Genomic DNA, 18,367 nt, shown 5'->3' with positions numbered 1-18,367 from the left:
GGATTCGACAGGATTTGCTGAACCTCAAAGACACAAACATTCCACCAAGGCAGGCCAGACCTGCTGGCATCAGAGATCCTCTTGGGAAAACGTGCATCCCTGATAAAAGGGCCAGGGAGACCGGCAGGCAGGCCCCTGAAAATCAGGACTACCCAGACGTCTCTGAAATTCTGAGCCTGCAGCAGCAGCCCACCCTGCCCATCCCACAAAGAGCTGGTGACCCCCCACCCCACCCCCAAGAGAGCAAACGGGACCAGAGTCCTTCCTCACAGGGGCCCTCTGTTGTAGGAAGCAAGGGAGCTGGCTGCACCGAGCTGCAGGAGGACCCACAGTACTACCAGGAGAGCCCTGGAACCGTGGGGAGAGCTGGTCACCCACTGTCCTGCCACCAAGCACAGCAATGTCAACACACAACACAGGCCGGGTTCGCGTGGTCTCATGATGGAGGAGAAGGACGACAGCCCCCACTCTCCGTCCCCACTTCCAAGGCACTGCAGCAGAATTTGCAGGGTCGCACTGAGCAGCCAGGAGCCAAGGCCATGACGAGGGCTGCCACAGCCCAGAAGACCGGACCCACAGGGTGGGACAGGTGGACAGTACAACACGGCCTCCTGGGGGCTCAATTGATGGACAACGAATTCAGGTGCACTCCAAAATGACACGGAGCCCAAGGGCAGCCACCCCAGTAAACAGGTCAAGATCCCTCGTCCAGGTTCGGCCCCCAAGCCATTTTCAGATCTGGAACTAAGGAACAGGATGGGGGGAAGGACGCTGCAGCACCAGAGCAAACAGACAAGGGAATGACCCCAGCCCCTCCCAAAGGGACCTCAGGCTCTTGGTCAGTGACCCCACATAGGGAGGTGGGACCTTCAGAGGGGTGGATGTTGCTAGACACAAGGTCAACTTGACACTGATGTGAGAGACCCCATTAACTCTGACTCTGCAGTCGCTTCGGCAGGACCCCCTGGGCTGGGGTTTCTGAGCAGAGGGGGTCAAGGGGCAAGGGACACAGGGCCAGTCCCAAGGAATCACCAGTCGGTCTTGAGCTGGGAGAGACTCGAATGCATCATCCCCCAGAGCCAGTGCAGGGTTTAGTGATACCTGGGAGAACATGTGATGTGAGTGAAAGATGGTAAGGCCTAACAGAAATCCTACATAAATCCTACATTTTACTCCAGTGAGTAAAAGAGAAATGCATAGAAAAAGAGGGGGGATGCACTTCCCACTCATGAACTGGAGAACCTTCTCACCTCTGGTGGTGCCTCATGGGTAATCTCTGCTCTTTACTCCTCACACACTCTCTGTGCTCGGCCAAGTCACCACAGTGGGCATGCAAGTACTCAAAGGGTAGCCAGATGGGGCTCCCGCCCAGAGCACAAGAGTCCACCCACTGAAATCTTCTCGCCATGGGTATGGGATGGCAATGTGCGCTCCAGACCGATGTCCCTGCTCCTCGATCTCAGAAAGAAACAGCTGGACCTGTTCAGTCGGCTGCAGTCTGCTGTCCAGAAGCCCCCTCCAGTGCTGGGGGGCCTGGCACCCGTGTCATTTCCATCTTGCCCAGATGGAAGACAATGAAGAGCACATAGACCCCAGAGTTCAGGAGTGATGGAGACACGCGAACCAGCACATCCTGCTCCCAGGTCAGATGCGATTAAAGGCCTGTGATGTGAATGCGAGTGGGGCCGCGCCAGAGGTTCACAGAACCTCCTGACGTACCCTGGGTGGTGCCCCATGCCCTGGGCAGGCATCACCCCCAGAAGTGGCAGCAAAGTGGACACTTGTGACCTCTCAAGGAACTGCAGTGAAACGGAGATGAAATCAGAAACGCGTCTGGTTCTCAGGCTGGCCCCTTGATCTGGGCCATATGGAGAGGGGCAGAGCCAACAGCTGCCCTGGGGACAGAGGGGAAGCCTGGCTGATGTCCCAGAGCTACACAGCTGCTCCTGGGTTTGTCCTGTGGGAGTCCAAGGCCTGAAACTGAAGCTAGTCATTAACCAAGGGACTGAGAAGGACATGAAGGAACCCTCTCTTACAGGCAGGGTGCTAGATGCTAGTGTCCCAGCAATGCCCTGGGACACATGCGAAGGAGTCCTTGACCTCCTTATAGCCTCCAGCTCCACCCCCAGACTATGCCTTCACGAGAGCCCCACCTGATCCCTGCAAGCCGCCCCCACTAGGCAAGCCCTGACCCTGAAGTACTCAGTGGCTTGTCGGCGGTTCCCCTCCTGGTGGGGCCCAACCAGGAATCCATGGAGGGCAGCCCACCCACTGTGACCGCCCCCAGATGCTTCCAGAGTGGCAGTGTGAGGGAAGGAGTCATTTTCTCTTGTTCCTTGTGGGGTGTCTTGGGCTATAAATCACCATCATTCCTGGAGGATGCATGCTGAGGCATCCTGGGGTCCCTGTCCCAGCCGTGTGAGGACAGGCCAGCTGCTGTGATGAGCAGAACCCACCCTGAAGATACCTGCACGAGGGTTTCACATCTAATCGGCTCTCCTGGGTCCCTGTGGTCTAAGTCTCCTGCCGAGAAGAAAAGTGGTGGCTTGTTGTCCAACATTGCTGTCTAGTCACAGGTGATATTCTCCCTGTTCCTCTGGTGCTCATGCAGGTGAGGTTGCCCAGACAAGCAGGCAAAAGTGTGTTTTCTTCTCTAGCCACCAAGCAGGCACCCTCTGTTTCCAGGGATAGGAGTGCTTGCAGCCCCTTCTTGCTCAGGTATCCCCCCCACACAGTTGAGCTTCAGTGGCGCCCAGAAGGAAGGGGTTGGGTTGGCTGAGACACGGAGTGGTGGAAACTGGCAAGCCTGGGATCCAGTCACATACCCCAGTAGAAGACATAGCAATGGCCAAACCCCAGGGGACAGCCGGATTCCCTGTTAACTCACCCAGACCCAGTGAGGAGGGGGACACTTTGTCACCCATCAGGTGGACAGAGATTCAGTGGGATGATGATGCTGGTGATCGGAGCCAGGCCGTTTGTGAGGACATGGCGCCCTTGCCTGTGGTTGGGGGAATGGACATGGGGGAGCGTTTGTGGAAGGATGTGTGCTGGTGTCTGTTAGCACCTTGGGTGTGTACCCGGTGCTCTGGGCCTCCTCCTGCATGGATCTTCAGGCAGTGAGTGTGTGGTCAATTTGAGTGGCTGTATTGGCAGAATGAGTTTTCCCTTCTCTTCCATCAGTAACTTGTGGGACCCCCGACATTGGGAGGTGTAAACAGATGCATGAAGTTGTGCAGAGGTGGAGGAGTGTGCTTGAGGTGCTGGGAGTGTAGAAGTCACAGCCCCCCACTCCCCACTTGCCCCTGGGTAGGGTTGTCTGGACAGGGCTGACTCTCTGGCTTCATTTGCTGGCAGTCGCATCAGGGTCACATGGGCTGGGTGACTCAGACTACGAACTCTGTTGTTTCAGGAGGCCAGAAGCTGGGGTTGAGATGTTGGCTGACATTGGCTCTCATAAGGGCTGTGGGAACTGTGGCTCTGCTGTGCTCGGGATGGAAAGGCCCGGGAGGCTCTGGGCTGGGTACCTCTGGGACCTTGTCCCCATTCTTACAGTCATGTGGAAATGGAGGTTCTGCGAGTTGTTGAGACCCCGCTGATGTTCAGGCCTGTGGCTTTGCTCCTCTGCCTCTCCCCACCTCCAGCAAACAGGGACCCCTCTCCAGGTACAAGGATAGAAGTGAGGATGGAGGTGCCTGTGGTCAGGTCCCCTGCAGGCATGGGCTATTTCTATCTCTTGGCACCTCTGCAGTGCCTCAGCCGTGGAAAGGTGTGACAGTATCCAAGCGGGTTATTTGACGTTTCAATTCTGTGATCCCTGCCTGGTGCCATCCCAGGCCCTGGTGAGGATAGGGAGAATACCCGACCCAGCAGTCCCTGCTCTTCTTTATTCTTTCTGAAGGCCCTGGGCAGGGGCCGGGGAATCTGCTGACTGTGGAGGCACTGCTGTGCCAAGGGCTGGAAGGAAGATGGGTCCCAAATGCAAGGGGAGGACATCTGGCAGGGCCATCACGGGCAGCCCCAGGGCCAAGGCCAGATTGGTTAGCACAGATCTGCCCTCAGCAGGCCTGGGGTAACATGGGGGATCTGCAGAGTCAGCAGTAATGGAGCCTGATGAGGGGTGAGGTGGGGGCTGGGAGGGTAGCCAAGCCCAGGACTGTGACTGTCTGTGCTGAGAAAGGACCAGAGCCCGGCCACTGACCTGCAAAGCTAGGGGGACCCGCCCTCCCTCCTCAGGGCTCCCAGCGTTTCAGGGCTCTTTGTGTTGGAACTAACCATGTGCTTCTCTCCACCTGTCCAGCCCTCCTTCCTGACTTCCCTGCAGACTGCAAGTGATGGACGGGTCCTCTGGGTTGCCAGCCTCCTGTCAGTGGACAGCATGGAGGCAGATGGAAAGAGCCTGCCGTCTGTGACCACCCCCTTTCTGTGTCACCAGGAGCATCCTCTAAGGGGCTGATGTCTGGACTAGGAACTGTGTGTTGGGTGAGGTACCTGGATTCTTAATAAAGATGCGAGGGTAGAGCAACACCAGCTGGTATTCACCTTGTGGAAATCTTGCATTTCTTTTCAGGTTTGGGGCAATGTGTTTGCAAGGCCCTTGACGGTTGGGGTGACCATGCTTTCCAGTGAGGCTCTTGGGGAAGCCCCTGGATTGGGAGCTGCCAATGCTCAGCTGCTGATCAGCAACTTGTGGCATCATCAGGGTCCCAGGAGGAGCCCCTTCTGTTTCAGGGTGCAGGACTCATGGAAGGTGACACCCCCCTGGTCAGGAGCCAGACTTGGTCTTCTGCTATGCAGCAGGCAAGGCCCAGGGAACCACCCATTCTGTCACGGCCTCAGCGAGTGTCTCAGGAGCCACATTCTTGGCAGCACGTGTGAGATGCTACTGCTTCAGGTGAAAAGGGACCATGGGGACCAGACTGAGGCCTGCCTGGGGCATGACCTTCCAGCCTCATCTGGCTCAGCCAGGGCCCTGTGAATAGCATGGACAGACAGAAAGAACACAGACTAGAAGTTCTCATTTGCTTCTCTATCTACTCCCGTGAAGATTTGGTGTACTTTATTAGAGCCAAAAAGAGATTGTTGATTACAAAAGAGTGCTTTTGAGTGTCCCTGGGGATCTGGGAGCTCAGGGATTGGGCTTGTCCTTAAACTCCTCACAGAGGGCACACTTGTAATCTGAGGAATCCCCCTGGTCCTCCTCTGCCTCAGCGGCCTAGTTTGGCCCCACAACTGAAATGGCTCCCCTCATGATGGAATCATAGCTGTTGTACAAAATCATCGCCGAACCATAATCTGGGTACCTTGGGGACCTCTGGGGGCAGTACCCATGTGCCGTCCCTCCCAGCAGTAGCTGGGGCTACAGACATGCCATTGCTAGATGGACCCTCTCCACTGGGGCAGCCCTGCTTGCTGAGGAGATGGCTTGACCTGGACACCCGGGATCCACTGCCCATAAACCAAAGGCCACAGAACACAAATAGTGCTGGCCGAGGGTTCCGTGTACAGTTGAGGTACCCTCTCGACCTGCTTGTCAGACTCTTCGGTGCACTAGCAATGGAATCGAGGAGAACATCTGGTCACCACTGCTTGCTTCTTTCTCTTTGGGGTCGCTGTTTTGCCAGTGGCAGGCTGAGCATTCTTCTGGGGTCGCATTTCCTCTAGATGTTCTGCAGGAGGAGAGGCTTGTCTCTCTGGAACTTGGAGTAGTGATAAATCTGAAAGGAGATGAATCACTTTAGCCATCGTGGGGGAGAATAGCTTTTCCTCACCACCCTCCTTCCCACCACTGTCCCCACTTTGCCGAACTATGGAAACAAGGTCTTCTCATTCCTGGCAGGTGTTATGGGGACTCCCTGAAATCAAGTGGCCTCTCAGAGTGTGGAGTCACCCCTGTGCATCCTGTCTAAGGGGATTTGTGAAACACGACAAGGCCTGCTTTCTCCTTTATCCTTAACCACATTCTCACGAGAGGAAAGTTCTCCTGGAAATTGAAATCCACCCAGCACTTGACTTTTCTAATCCAGTCTCCCCAGAAGGGCTTTTTACATTACCGTCATCCTCTTCTACCCTGCAGAGCTACCTGAATGGTGGATTTTACTGGACCCATGCAGGTTCAGTTCGTAGATGAAGCTTTTGATGCTATCTTGAAGATCCTGTCTGTGTTCTGTGCTGGAGGACCTCCGTCTCGAAGAGATCTGCCTCAATTACCACCATGTCTGCCTTGTCATTCCCGTGCACAGAGGTGAAGGCCACATCCTCCAAGCTCATCCCAAGCTTCCTGGGGAAGGACAGCCCAAGGATGGCATTGTTCCCTTCCTCATTGGCTGCTGCTGGGTTCGAGCCCTGTGGGGCGGGTTGTCTTGGGAACCGGGATCTGGGCTCTTGGGTTGGTCCCGCCACTTCTCCAAAGCCTCCTCTGAATCCACATTTGGATCTTGGTGACATTGATGTGGGTGGCCCTGCTGCGGGCTCTCCATCAGTGAATGGGGCAAATGGGGCTGCACCTGCCTCATTGGAACTCTGATTATCCATGGAGCCAGTCTAGTTCAGAAGCATTTTCTACCCAAGCAGTGAATGGTCAGAGCACAAGGGCCTCAGGGAAGGGTGGTAGTGCCCAATAAATTCTCTCTGGGGATTCTAGAATCTGGGTCATGGGCCAGGCAGCCAATCAAGTGGTCCACTTCCTTACTTGATTCATGATGTCACAGGTGATGTGGAGAAGCAGCCATGGCCCCGTGGGGTAGAGGGGATCTGGGAACTGAGATGTGATCCCCAGCTTATCTCCTGTCTGAAAGTACAGAAAAGGGTGTTTCAGGTTGCCTGCAAAGGTTCCCATCTGCTGCCATGCACCTTGTTTCAGGGGGTCAACCCTGGACCGGTTGAAAACCATGCCCCTTGCTCCACCCCTCCCCTTCCAACGGGCAGGCCTGTGGCTGCCTTCTGCTAAAGGGTCAGGACCTGGTGAGTCCTGGCTCATCTACCACTGAGAGAGACACCAGGGGCCAGATGGGGCCCTGTTGACGGTCCCTCCCAGAAGATGGGGTCCATAGTGGCCTGGTTGGCCTAGCCTGAGGTGGTGGTCTCCCTCGTCCCCAGGCATTGTCCCTATTCTGACTTTGGTCTCTTCTGACTAGTATTGCCAGTTGGCAGGTTCCACTCAGACAGCCCCAAAGTCAGAGTCCTGTTTCCTGTCCCGATCGCCCCCCAGGTCAAGCTTACCTCAGTGTAGGGCCCTGCCTGAGCACAGTGGGTGTGACCTCAATTTCCATTTGACTGTTCCCCAAGCACCTCAGACACACAATCCCCCGGAGGCCTTGTGGTAGGGCACAGCCAAGGGATCTGCTGAGCTTACAGCCTCCTGAGCTCTGCCCACCCCCAGATGGCATCCCGCTGCAGATCACAGGCTGTTGTCTTCAGTTTCCATTCATTCCCATAAAGACCACTCTCGTGGCCCTAGAGTCATCACTTTGGGAACATCTGTGTGTATGCTTTTCCCATCCCATTCCCAGAGTCTCAGACTCGGATTCAGCCTCCCTGGAGGCTGCCTCGAAAGCTCTCTTTCCTTTGGACAGTGGGGTGGCTGGGCTTCTGCCACCCCCGGTCCTAGACTCCCATGTGCAACTTGGGTATATCTGGTTACCTGCCATTTCAAGGACTTGGTTGGGGGCTCACGATATAGCCTGTTCTGTTGAAAACAGGCACTTCACTGATCCTCTCCGAGGCCAGCTCTGATCTTTTCCGCCAATGCCCCTGTCCCCACCACCACTGTGGACCAGTTCTCCCTTACCCAGGGGGCAGGAACATTGAATGATTTTGTTGGCTCACAGGTTAGGTGTTTTCCAAGGGGCCTTCTTTACACACACTCACTCTCAGGGACATGTCTGAGTAACTGAGCTAGATGTGACCAAAGGGAGCTCCTTACTACCTATATTTGAAAATGCATGAGAGTACGAGTGTGGGACTGGACACCACCTGAGTGAGAGTCACCTGTGTTCACTGCATATGGATGATGGGGCGGTGGGTTTGGAGGTGCATGTTCTCTGACCTTTGTGGGCCACTGTTCTTCAAAATCACCATGTAGGGGACAGACCGGCACCTTGGAAAGTTATGTGTGTCGAGTACCCTAGGGCACTGTGCACCTGGTCTGCCACTCAGCAGGGTCATTTGTGCCGTGAGAGGGCCACAGCCTGGTGTCTGAAAGGGGAGAGCTAAGAGTATTTGGAAGAGGCTCTCCCAGAGGCACTCAGCCTGAGGACTGGCAGCCGGAATGGAGCTCACAGGCCTTGACTTGGGCTTGCTCCCTGGCCTTTGAGCTCCTAAACAGGTTGATAAAGGATTCATCAGGTTGGTTCATCTGACTGGGACATGACCCTGGAAGCTGTGATCCTCATCTGACGGCTCCTCCAAAGGGGACCGAAAACCGTGCTATCTGTGGGCAGCCTGGCTATTGTGGGCTTTCCTGCTCACAACCCCACCCTACCCAGGGCCCCTCCTCATCCCTGGGTCCTGAGGGAGCTGCCTGTTCTGGTCCCCCTCCTCCAGGCACCACACTGGCCCGGGCAGTGGGTTTGTATCCACTGAGGAGTATTTTCAGCTCAGGCTCAGGACACCCGTATTGTGCACACAAAAACCCTCATGACTTCCAAGGCCTGCCTTTCTCAGCCTCACTTTCTTGCCCCTGTGCTTGGCATCCCTGCCCCAGTGTCCCCAGCCCAGAGGCCCTCCAGCTGCTCCCCTCCTTCACTGGGCCTGGTGAGACCTGGAGCTTCGAGGGTTGTGTTACCTTCCCTCCTGTATCTGAAGAGGCGCCTGTAGGGGCCTTATCCCAGTGGGCATTGGTGCCATAAGGTCAGACACTCCCTCCCTCCTGCTCGGTGAGGAGCTGGTCAGCCTGGCAGGTGCAGTTGGGCAGGACGCCCCATGGCAGCAGCAGGGACAGGGCTCCGCCCTTTGGCGGGAAGCACTGGGATTAGACAGAGATGCTGGCCCCCAGCAAAGTCAGTTCTCAGCAAACCACACAGCAGCCCCACAGTGCTTCTGATTCTCTTCATCCCCTTCCATCCATGGGCCTGCTTTTTGTCATCTCAGAGGCATCATGTAGCACTGAGAAGGGGAAGGTGTGAGAAGACGGAAGGTCTGCCTGTGGCCTGGAGTGGGCCAGAAGGGCGGGGGCTCCAGAGGAATTGAGAGCAGGGCTCTGAACCCAACTCATCCCTCAATAGCACGTGGGCCTGGGAAGATCCCAAGCCCCGTGGCCTCAGTTCTTCTCCTGCGAAGCCAGCCGGTTTGAGGAGCCCATGTGTTGGAATGTAGGATGCACCTGAGAGACGGGATGCAGCTGCCAGGGCCTGGATTCCATTGCCTCTATGATGTTGGGGCAGGAATCTGTCACAATGTTGCCCCCAGACTGTCCTCCACTCTCCACTGTGGGAAGGGGTTGGCTACGTTGTGGTCCAGGGCTTGTCCGAGAATGTGCACCTCAATAGGATGTGGGATACCTAGTCAGCCAAATAAGATGTTTCACAAATAAAACTAAGAAACTTTGCAACTTAGACCATAGTGGACCATAATGTTAGTAGCTCAGTTGTATCTGACTGTTTGCTACTCCATGGACTGTAGCCTGCCAATCTCCTCTGTCCATGGAAGTCTCCAGGCAAGAATACTGGAGTGGGTTGCCATGCCCTTCTTCAGGCAGTCTTCCTGACCCAGGAATCCATCCCAGGTCTTGCACAATGCAAGCAGAATCTTCATTATTTGAGCTACCGGGCAAGCCCCATTTCCATCGAAGACTTGTTAAATTTGGGTGTGAAGGAGTGTTCCAACAGGACCCAAGTTCCTCCAGGAAATAGAAGCAAGATCCACTCTTTGCCTCTGCCCTAGCTGGTCTTCCATCCAAAACAGTACTTTCCTTTCTTGCAGCCCCAACTAAGGTCAAGTCCTTGATTACAATGGCCAATTACAATCAAGATAATTGAAAGCTAATTTACACCGTGGGTTCTGGATGTCCGGGGCCAGGAAACAATGCGTTGTTCCATGCAGTTCTTGGGCACCACTTCAAGGGAGTGCGACCAAAGTTCTGCAGGATTCCTAGCAGATGTGGGGTAAAAAACATCTCCTTTGCCCCTGTGATCAACAGCAATGTGACAAGAGTTAGGACCCCTTCCTTCCTCTCTGTGCTTTATCCAAGATGCAAAAGGACACCTTACAGCAATGATCCATTTCAGATTTTGCCATCACCTGGAAGACACACTGTCTGCAATTCTGAGGGCTACCACCTGCCTGCCTCACCTCGACCACCTCCCACAAAGGAACCCAGCATTCCAAAGCCCCAAACCACCTTGGCTCAGGCGCTGAAACTCAAGTGCTCCTCCTGGAGCCCCACCGCCCTACCTCGTGTTGCCTTGTTCAGTGCGACTAGGGGAGGTCTCTCCACCTTCCTTGTGTGACTGCGGCCCCTAGACCTTTGCTCTAGGTGTGGGGGTGTCCTGCTTCTCCTAGTGTCCCCACTCCTAAAATGGCCTTTCCTGGAGCAGATACTCCATAAAGGTCTTCGGAATATATGAGCTAGTGAACAGGGACCTCAGATTAATTGCCTGCTAACTGCTTAAATAACCCAGGCAAACCCAAATAAAGATAATTTAGTTTTTGAGAATGACACACAAGGACAGATGGATGAATTCATTGCAATTACTTTTATCATCTAATTCTTGCCCCATTAATATTAGTGCTTCCCTGGTGCCTCAGACGGTAAAGCGTCAGTCTACAATCTGGAGACCGGTGTTCCATCCCTGGGTCAGAATGATCCCCTGGAGAAGGAAATGGCAACCCACACCAGTACTCTTCCCTGGAAAATCACATGGATTGAGGAGCCTTGTGGGCTACAGTCCATGGGGTCGCAAAGGGTCGGACATGACTGAGCGAATCCACCACTCCACCACAAGCTCACATTTCTGAAACGGTTCTAATTCCAAATCCACTGTGTCCCATTCAGGGTCACAAAACAAAATGGAAGAGTTTCCAATCTCTTACAAAACAGCAAAACTCATGTTCTTGAACTGTGTAAGCACAAACACAAAGTGATCAACCTCATTCTCCAAGCTAAGACACTGAACTTTATTTAGCCTTTTGGGAAAACAATCAAAGCTTGAAGATTTTCTAAGGAAAATAGATGAATCTCCATGTCATTGTAGAGAACATGAGCCCAAAGATGCTGTGCACTGGTTCCCCCAACTGGCCCGGGCCCTCACTTCTGAGAAGGCTGACTACTCCCTCTTCAATCACAAAGGGAAGGATTACCCTGGCTGCTACTCTGGCTCAGACCGCCTATTCTTCCTCCCTCTCAGCCTCTCAGACAGAAGTGGGGAGGCCCTCAAAGCCCTCTGTTTGATGCTGAGCACACACACCATGACTTGCCACTTGCTGGTCTCCACATAGGCCAGGGACCCCTCAGGAACTCAAAGCGAGCAGGGTGGCTGTCAGGCACCTGCTGGTACTCCAGGCATCCCTCCCGCACCCACACTTGGGTCAGCAGCACCCTGGGCTCCCCAAAGACACAGTGCTCACTCCCACCACACACCCCCATCCTGCTGAGTGCTTCCAAGACTGCTTTCTCAGGGAGCAGGTCTTCATTCTGCATGATCAGGTTGAAGACCAGTACTAGGAGGCCAGACTTGGGAAGGCTCTGCCCATTGCTCAGCATCACATCGCAGGTGAAGCCCAGGGTAGGGACCATGATGTAGATGTGCTCCTCGGGGTCCAACTCCTTTACCTCCAAACCAACGGCAACGTGTAGACACTCTGAAGGTTGACTGAAGACCACCAGGTTGTGCTCCTGGTTATCCCTGAGGACCTTCTTCAGCATTTCTGCCTGGGATGTCAGATGTTTGGCCAGATACTACAGGAGCAAGAACTTCATCAAGTTAGCCACTAGGTCATTCAGAGCTCCCGGGGGCAAGGTCTCCACAAGGGCGGAGCAGGAGACTGTGGGGGAGGAGGCTGAGGGGGATGCAGCCTCCCCTGCCTCAGCCCCAGAGTGCTGCACCTCTCCAGGTCTCTGGCCTCACCTGGGTCCTAAAGGTCTTCCTCGAGCTTGCTCAGCTCAGTCATCTTGACCATGAGCATGATTCCTGAGATGAAACTACAGAGTGAGGCAGGAGTGAGGCATGGGGGCAAATGGGACAGATGGGGACAATGGGCCTGGGTGGTGGATAGATGGCCTGTGAATGGCCGCACATGAGAACTGCACCCTGGGCGGCCACAAGCCACTTGCAGGTCTCCTCTTGAAAAGTGCTCTCAGACGACACAGGGTCATGCCTCTGGAGTGGCCAGTTCCCTGGCTACCTGAAGAAGGATGTGAGGTGGCTCCCCAGAGTGTGTTCAGCACAGCCCTAGATTTCTGGGACTGACAAGGTGAGTAAATTGGGCCCTTGGGGGTCCCCTCTGTTCTGGGATGGGCAGCACTTGGTGTCCACTCAGGGCACCCTCGTCACCTTGACTCCTGGCATTGCCTAGACCTCCTCAGCTCTCTGACCTCAGGAAACTGGCCTCAGACATTTGTCTTCACCTCCTGGTTCCTACAGCTCCTGTGAGAAATGGAGGGGGCACCTCAGTGGTATCCTGTGGCAGAGCCCTGAGCATTCTCTGACGGTACGAGGGGTGCATACTGTGAGATCCCCTCAGTTGTGTGGTGAGAGGTCCCCTTAGAGCTCCCTTGTAGTGCTTACATTTCCCCTGCTACAACCTGGTACTTCCCCTCTGGGGGCCTGAAGGGAAACTCAGAACAAGACCTGAGACTGAACAGAAAGCGCTGAGGGGCCCACGTGCGGCTACATCTGCCCTGGGTCTCCTGCGGGGCCTAGGCTAGGGAAATGTTTGGTACTCACCTCCTCCTCATGTCCTGCCTGCCTTCCCAGCACTGACCACAGGGGCGGGGGTCTGCTCAGTCCTCCACTGCCTTTGAGGAGCCCAGCCTCTGCTGACCGGAAGCCTTCGGCTTTGCCTGAAAAACCTCACCTACCGAGGTCCCTAAGCCAGAGGTCAAGAAACTTCTCACCCCACTCTGTGCCCACCAAGACCCTCTTGTAAGGGCCAAGATCCCTCCCTGTTGGGGTTTAAATGCCTAAATTCCTTGCATGGAGCCTAGACTCCAGACAAGAACTGCAAGTGTCCCATCTGCCATTTGGAGTTTCCCCTCCTTTCAAGAGGTCCCCAGTCTCTCTGCCAGGGTTGTCAGGCCATCCGGCACGAGGTTAACCTGCCCAGGGACTACCACGGTTCCCTCTGTTCTGAGATCTGGCTACCCTCAGTCCTCCCTCAGGGTCCTCACCTTGATTTCCAGGAGTACCAGTCTCGGTCCTCTCCCCACCGTAGTCCCTGCTCCTCAAGCCATGTCCCGAGTCTCACAGAGCTGGATGTCAGGAACTCAGGACAGACCTAGTGTGCTCTTCTCACCCTGAGAGCTCCCAGGGCCGATGGCAGGGGCAGGGATCTGTGGGGTTCCATCAGTCTTATCTTGGGATTCCTTGAGTTTTCACTTGCGGTCCCGTCAGCCTTCCCTCAGAGACCTCACCTTATCTCCAGGTACGACTTCAGATCCTCTCCTCTCCCCTAATAATGCCCCAAACCTCATACCAGGAACCCAGTCTTTCTGAAATGCAGATGTCAGAAAGTCATCTCTGTATACTAGGACACCAGTCTGAAATCTGTATATTAGGAAGTCAGCCCCCATACCAGGTCCCCAGTCTCTCTGAGACCCAGTCAGGAAATGCAACATACGTTCATCCACCCAATGTCCTCACAGAGTCCACTCTGCTCTGGGATCCAGGGTCCCCTCTGTCCTTCCTCAGTGTCCTCACCTTGACTCTCAAAAGAAAGAAGACCTTTCCCACTGCCCATCTGAGGCCCTGAAGCTTCTACCAATTGCCTAATATTTCTGAGACACAGATGCGGAAGTCAGAAGAGGCTGCCAAGCGCTCATCCCACCACCAGGGTGGCCCAGGGCTGACAGCAGGGTCAGGAATATGTGGGGTTCCTACATCCTCCCTCAGGAACCTCATCTTGAGCCCTGGCAGATCTGGGCATGTCCCTTGTGTTGATCAGAGACGGGACGCTCACATGAAGTCTCAGGGAGCACAGGGGGTGGATGAGCACATGCTGCAATTCCTGACATCTGGGTCTCAGAGAAACTGGGGACCTGGGAAAGGGGGTGTAGCCTCAAGTGAGCAGAGGGAAGAAGCCCAGCTCCTCCAGGGTTTCAATTTGAGGACCCTGACGGAAGACTGAGGGGACCCTGGACCCAAATCAGAGGAGACCTCAGAAAATCCTGGAGCTGCTGTTGGTCCTTGCCCAATTTGGGATACGATAAGCCCAAAGTGCATGGTCTCACTTCCTGACATCCCGGTCTCTGATGGGGACGTCACATATGGGGCGGGGCCTCAGGGGGGCCGAGTCCCAGGTCCTGCAGGGTTGAAGACCTTGAGGACCCTGAAGAGGGACTAGAGGACCCTGAATCCCTAATCAGAGGAGACCCCAGAGAAGCGCATCTCTGTTGTCAGTCCAGGGCAACCGTGGGGACAGGATGAGCGCCACAGGCATTAGCTGGCTTCCTGACATCCGGGTCTTCAGGAGACTGGGGTCCTGGTATAAGGGGCGGGGCTTCAGTTGCGGAGAGGCGAGAATCCAGGTCCTGTGCGGAGGCAAGGTGAGGTTCCTGAAGGAGGACTCTAAGTAACCTGGGTGAGGACCTATGGAACCCTACAGATCCCCTTCCCTGTAGTCGGTCCTGGGAGCCCTTGGGGTGAGAAGAGCACACTAGGTCTGTCTGACTTCCTCACATGCGGGTCTCAGAGGGACTGGAGGCCTTGTGAAAGTGGCGGGGTCTCAAAATGGCGAACGGGACAAACGCGAGTCCTGCCTGGAGTCCAGGCTCCATGTGAGGAAGGATTGAGGCGGTTCGAACCCAACATGGAGGGATCTTGACCCTTGCAAGAGGGTCTTGCAGGGCCCAGAGTGGGGTGAGCAGGGTGAGCAGTTTCTTGACCCCTGGCTTAGGGAACTCGGGAGGTGAGGTTTTACGGGCAGAGTTGGATGCTTCACGTTGGCAGGGGCAGAACTCCCCAACCCCAAGGTTGGACTGAACAGAGCCCCGCCCTGTGGCGAGTGTTTGGAGGCCAGGCAGGACGTGAGGAGGAGCTGGGGACCGAGCATCTCCCCAGCCTAGGACCCGCGCGAGACCCTGGACAGGTGCGGCCGCATGTGGTGCCCCTCAGTGCTTTCTGTTCAGGCTTGTGTCTTGTTTTGAGTTTCCTTCTACTCCTCCAAAGGGGTAGGTCCAGGTCATGCCAGGGGAAAGGTGAGCATTACAAGGTACCCACAACACAACTGGGTGTAACCCGAGTGTCCGTCCCCACCTACCAGCACAGAAGGCCCAGGGCTGTGCCACAGTATAGCCCTTAGATGTCAACTCCATTTCTCTCCCAGGAGCTCCAGGAACCAGGAGGCGAAGGCAGAGGTCTGAAGCCTGTGTCCTGAGTTCAGACAGGCAGTATCAGGAATCAAGGTGAGAGGGTGACCTGAAGTGAACCATAGGCTCCATATCCCAGGACATAGGGGGGCCCCAGAAGGCCCCAATTCCTCCCACTTTTTTGGACCCGGAAATCTCAGGCTGTGCTGGCGACTTGCTTGGGAGTTACCTCCATTCCTCCTTCGGGTAGCCAGGGGTTGGCCTCCCAGGAGGAGCAATCCTGTGAGGTCTGAGAGTACCCCTCAACGGGAGATCTGTAAGTGGCCTGTGTTGTACCATCCAGGATGTGTTTCTTAGCCCAGGTTGCTCACACCTCCTCTCTCCCAGAGGCCCTTGGTCCCCATCTGTACCTCTGCCTCACTTCCGTGTCTTGTTTGACCTCAGGCATTGTGCTCGTGGTTGAGATGAGTGAGCTCAGCAAACCCGAAGAAGGCCTTCAGGACCCAGGCGAGGACCAGGGCCCTGTCGAGGTGCCGCTCTTGGAGGCTGAGGTGGGGGAGTCTGCATCCCACTTGGCCTCCTACCCCCCAGCATCCTCCTCCGCTCCTGTGGAGGCCTTGCCCCAAGAAATTCTGCATAGGATGATAGGTAAACTGATGAAGTTCCTGCTCCTCAAGTATCGAGCCAAGGAGCAGACCTCCCAGGCGGAAATGCTAAATGAGGTCCTCAGGGATAACCAGGAGTACTTCCCAGTGGTCTTCAGGGAGGTCTCAGTGTGCCTGCAGCTGTTGTTTGGTGTGGATGTGAAGGAGGTGGACCCAGCGGAGCACACCTACATCTTGGTCCCCATCCTGGGCCTCACTTGCGATGAGATGCTGAGCGATGGGGTGGGTCTGCCCAAGGCCGGCTTCTTGGTGCTGGTCCTCAGCATGATCATGCGGTTTGGAGACCCGGCCCCAGAGGAGGTGGTCTGGGGAGCACTCAGCAAGATGGGGATGTATGTTGGGAGTGAGCACTGTTTCTTTGAGGAGCCCAGGGAGCTTCTGACCCAAGTGTGGGTGCGGGAGGGATACCTGCGGTACGAGCAGGTGCCTGACAGCCACCCTGCTCGCTATGAGTTCCTGTGGGGTCCCCGGGCCTATGTGGAGACCAGCAAGTGGCAAGTCATGGCATTTATGCTCACGGTCAACCCAAGGGCTTTGAGGGCCTTCCCATTCCTGTCTGCATAAGATGCGAGGGAGGAGGAATAGGGGGCCTAGGACAGAGCAGCAGCCAGGTTGTTCTTTCTCTCTGTGGTTAAAGAGGGGAGTAGTCAGCTTTCTAAAATGTGAGGGCCCGGGCTAGTAGGGGGAACCAGTTTGTAGCATCTTTTGGTTCCTGTTCTCTATGATGACATGGGGATTCATCTCTGTTTTCTTTAGAAATTTTTCAAAGTTTGGTTTCAAAGAAGGCTAAAGAAACTTTCATATCTTAGCTTTGTGAATGATATTGATCCGAGTGTATCTGATGTAACACAGTTCAAAAGCAAGAGTTTTGCTGTTTTCTAAAAGAGATTGGAAAGTCTTCCATTTTGTTTTGTGGTCCTGAACAGAATGCAATGGAATCGAAATTAGAAATGTTTTGAAAATGTGAACTTCTGTAGCAATAGTATTGTATGGAGAAGAGTTGGATAATAAAAGTAATCATAGTGAATTCATGCTTATGGCCTTCTTGTCTGTCATTCACAATAACTAAATGATCTCAGTTAATTGAATTTTCCTGGGTTATTAAAGAAAGTAGCAGACAATCTGAGACCCCTGCTCATTGGATCAGTTATTCCAAAGACGTGTACAGATTCTCTGCTCCGTGAAAGGCCATGTTAACAGTGGGGACACTAGGAGTAGCAGGACACCCCCACACTTACAGCAATGGTCCAGGATCTGCAGTCACATGAGGTTTGTCTTGGGGGTGAGGGGAATCTCTGAAACGGATCTTTGCTGTGTGGTGTCCTTTTGCTTCTTGGATAAACCCCAGAGAGTTCTCTTTCTAGGGCAGGCAGGAATGGGTCCTGGCACTTGTCCCATAGTTATTGACCACAGGGATGAAATAGGTGTTTTCTTTCCACCATCTGCTTGGAATCCTAGGAAATGTGAATCTTGCTCTTTGGTATCTGGCCAGTATTCCCTGTGCTAACTTTCTTGTCTCTGCCTTGGGAAGCTGATTAGCAAGTACATTGAAATAACAGTGTCTTTGGTCATCTGGACTTTATGATTTTCACTTGTGAGCATGGTCTAGATTTCATTTGGATGAAATGAGTAAAGAGAAGCTGCAAAAGTGGACAGGACCTGCTGTGTGACGAGAATCCAGGGATCTTTGAGTGAGCTGTGCCCAGCTGGACACACTACTCTCCACCCCGAAACACAGACAAACACCGAAATTGATATATATTCTCCGGGAGGAAAACACAGAACAGCAATTCTGAGGGGTTTTCTATTCCATTTCTAACTAAGCTGCCAATTCTCTGAGGTGTCCTGAAAACAAAACCATTTCCAGAAGAGAGAGGGACAGAGTCTGAGATGCGAATAACACGAGAAATAAGTAGTAGCCAGTAAAGATGCAACATCCAGCAGCGTCCCCGGATTCAGGCAGGTTCAGAAGTGTGGAGGCAGCAGAGACCCAGGTTAAGGCTGTGCCTGGCATGAAAAGGCAGGAGCGACTTCCGGGCCTAAGGAGGTGGTGAGGTCACTGCAGTGGGGGTGTGGATGGGTGCAGGGGGCTGAAGGGGCAGCTCTCCATGCTGAGTGTCAGAGAACAACAGGAGCAAGAAATGTGATTCTGGCCACATACAAGGTAGCAGCCACATAGTCAGTGGACACTTGGAAAAGGTGGAAAATGTCAAGACCCATGTGACCTGCTCAGACTCTC

At 54.4% G+C, this 18,367-nt stretch overlaps 1 protein-coding gene across 1 annotated transcript; it reads left to right on the top strand.

The window, feature by feature from the left end:
• The first annotated feature begins 14,900 nt into the window (after nucleotides 1–14,900).
• Nucleotides 14,901–16,932, top strand: LOC136155276 (melanoma-associated antigen 9-like). The gene is made up of 3 exons (XM_065917103.1): nucleotides 14,901–15,023; nucleotides 15,481–15,559; nucleotides 15,908–16,932. Exon 3 carries the CDS (start codon nucleotides 15,928–15,930, stop codon nucleotides 16,690–16,692), a length of 765 nt encoding a protein of 254 aa, XP_065773175.1. The 5' UTR covers nucleotides 14,901–15,023; nucleotides 15,481–15,559; nucleotides 15,908–15,927; the 3' UTR covers nucleotides 16,693–16,932.
• The last annotated feature ends 1,435 nt before the right edge of the window (nucleotides 16,933–18,367 follow it).

The sequence above is a fragment of the Muntiacus reevesi genome, unplaced genomic scaffold (genome assembly GCF_963930625.1).
Source record: "Muntiacus reevesi unplaced genomic scaffold, mMunRee1.1 SCAFFOLD_111, whole genome shotgun sequence".
Taxonomy (NCBI): Eukaryota; Metazoa; Chordata; class Mammalia; order Artiodactyla; family Cervidae; genus Muntiacus; species Muntiacus reevesi.
Note: the sequence above shows the minus strand (reverse complement) of the source record. Positions and strands in the feature narration are given on the sequence as shown.

What these genes read in the sequence shown, in the direction of transcription:
- LOC136155276 (XM_065917103.1), top strand. Translation starts at nt 15,928, where the DNA reads ATGAGTGAGCTCAGCAAACCCGAAGAAGGCCTTCAGGACCCAGGCGAG.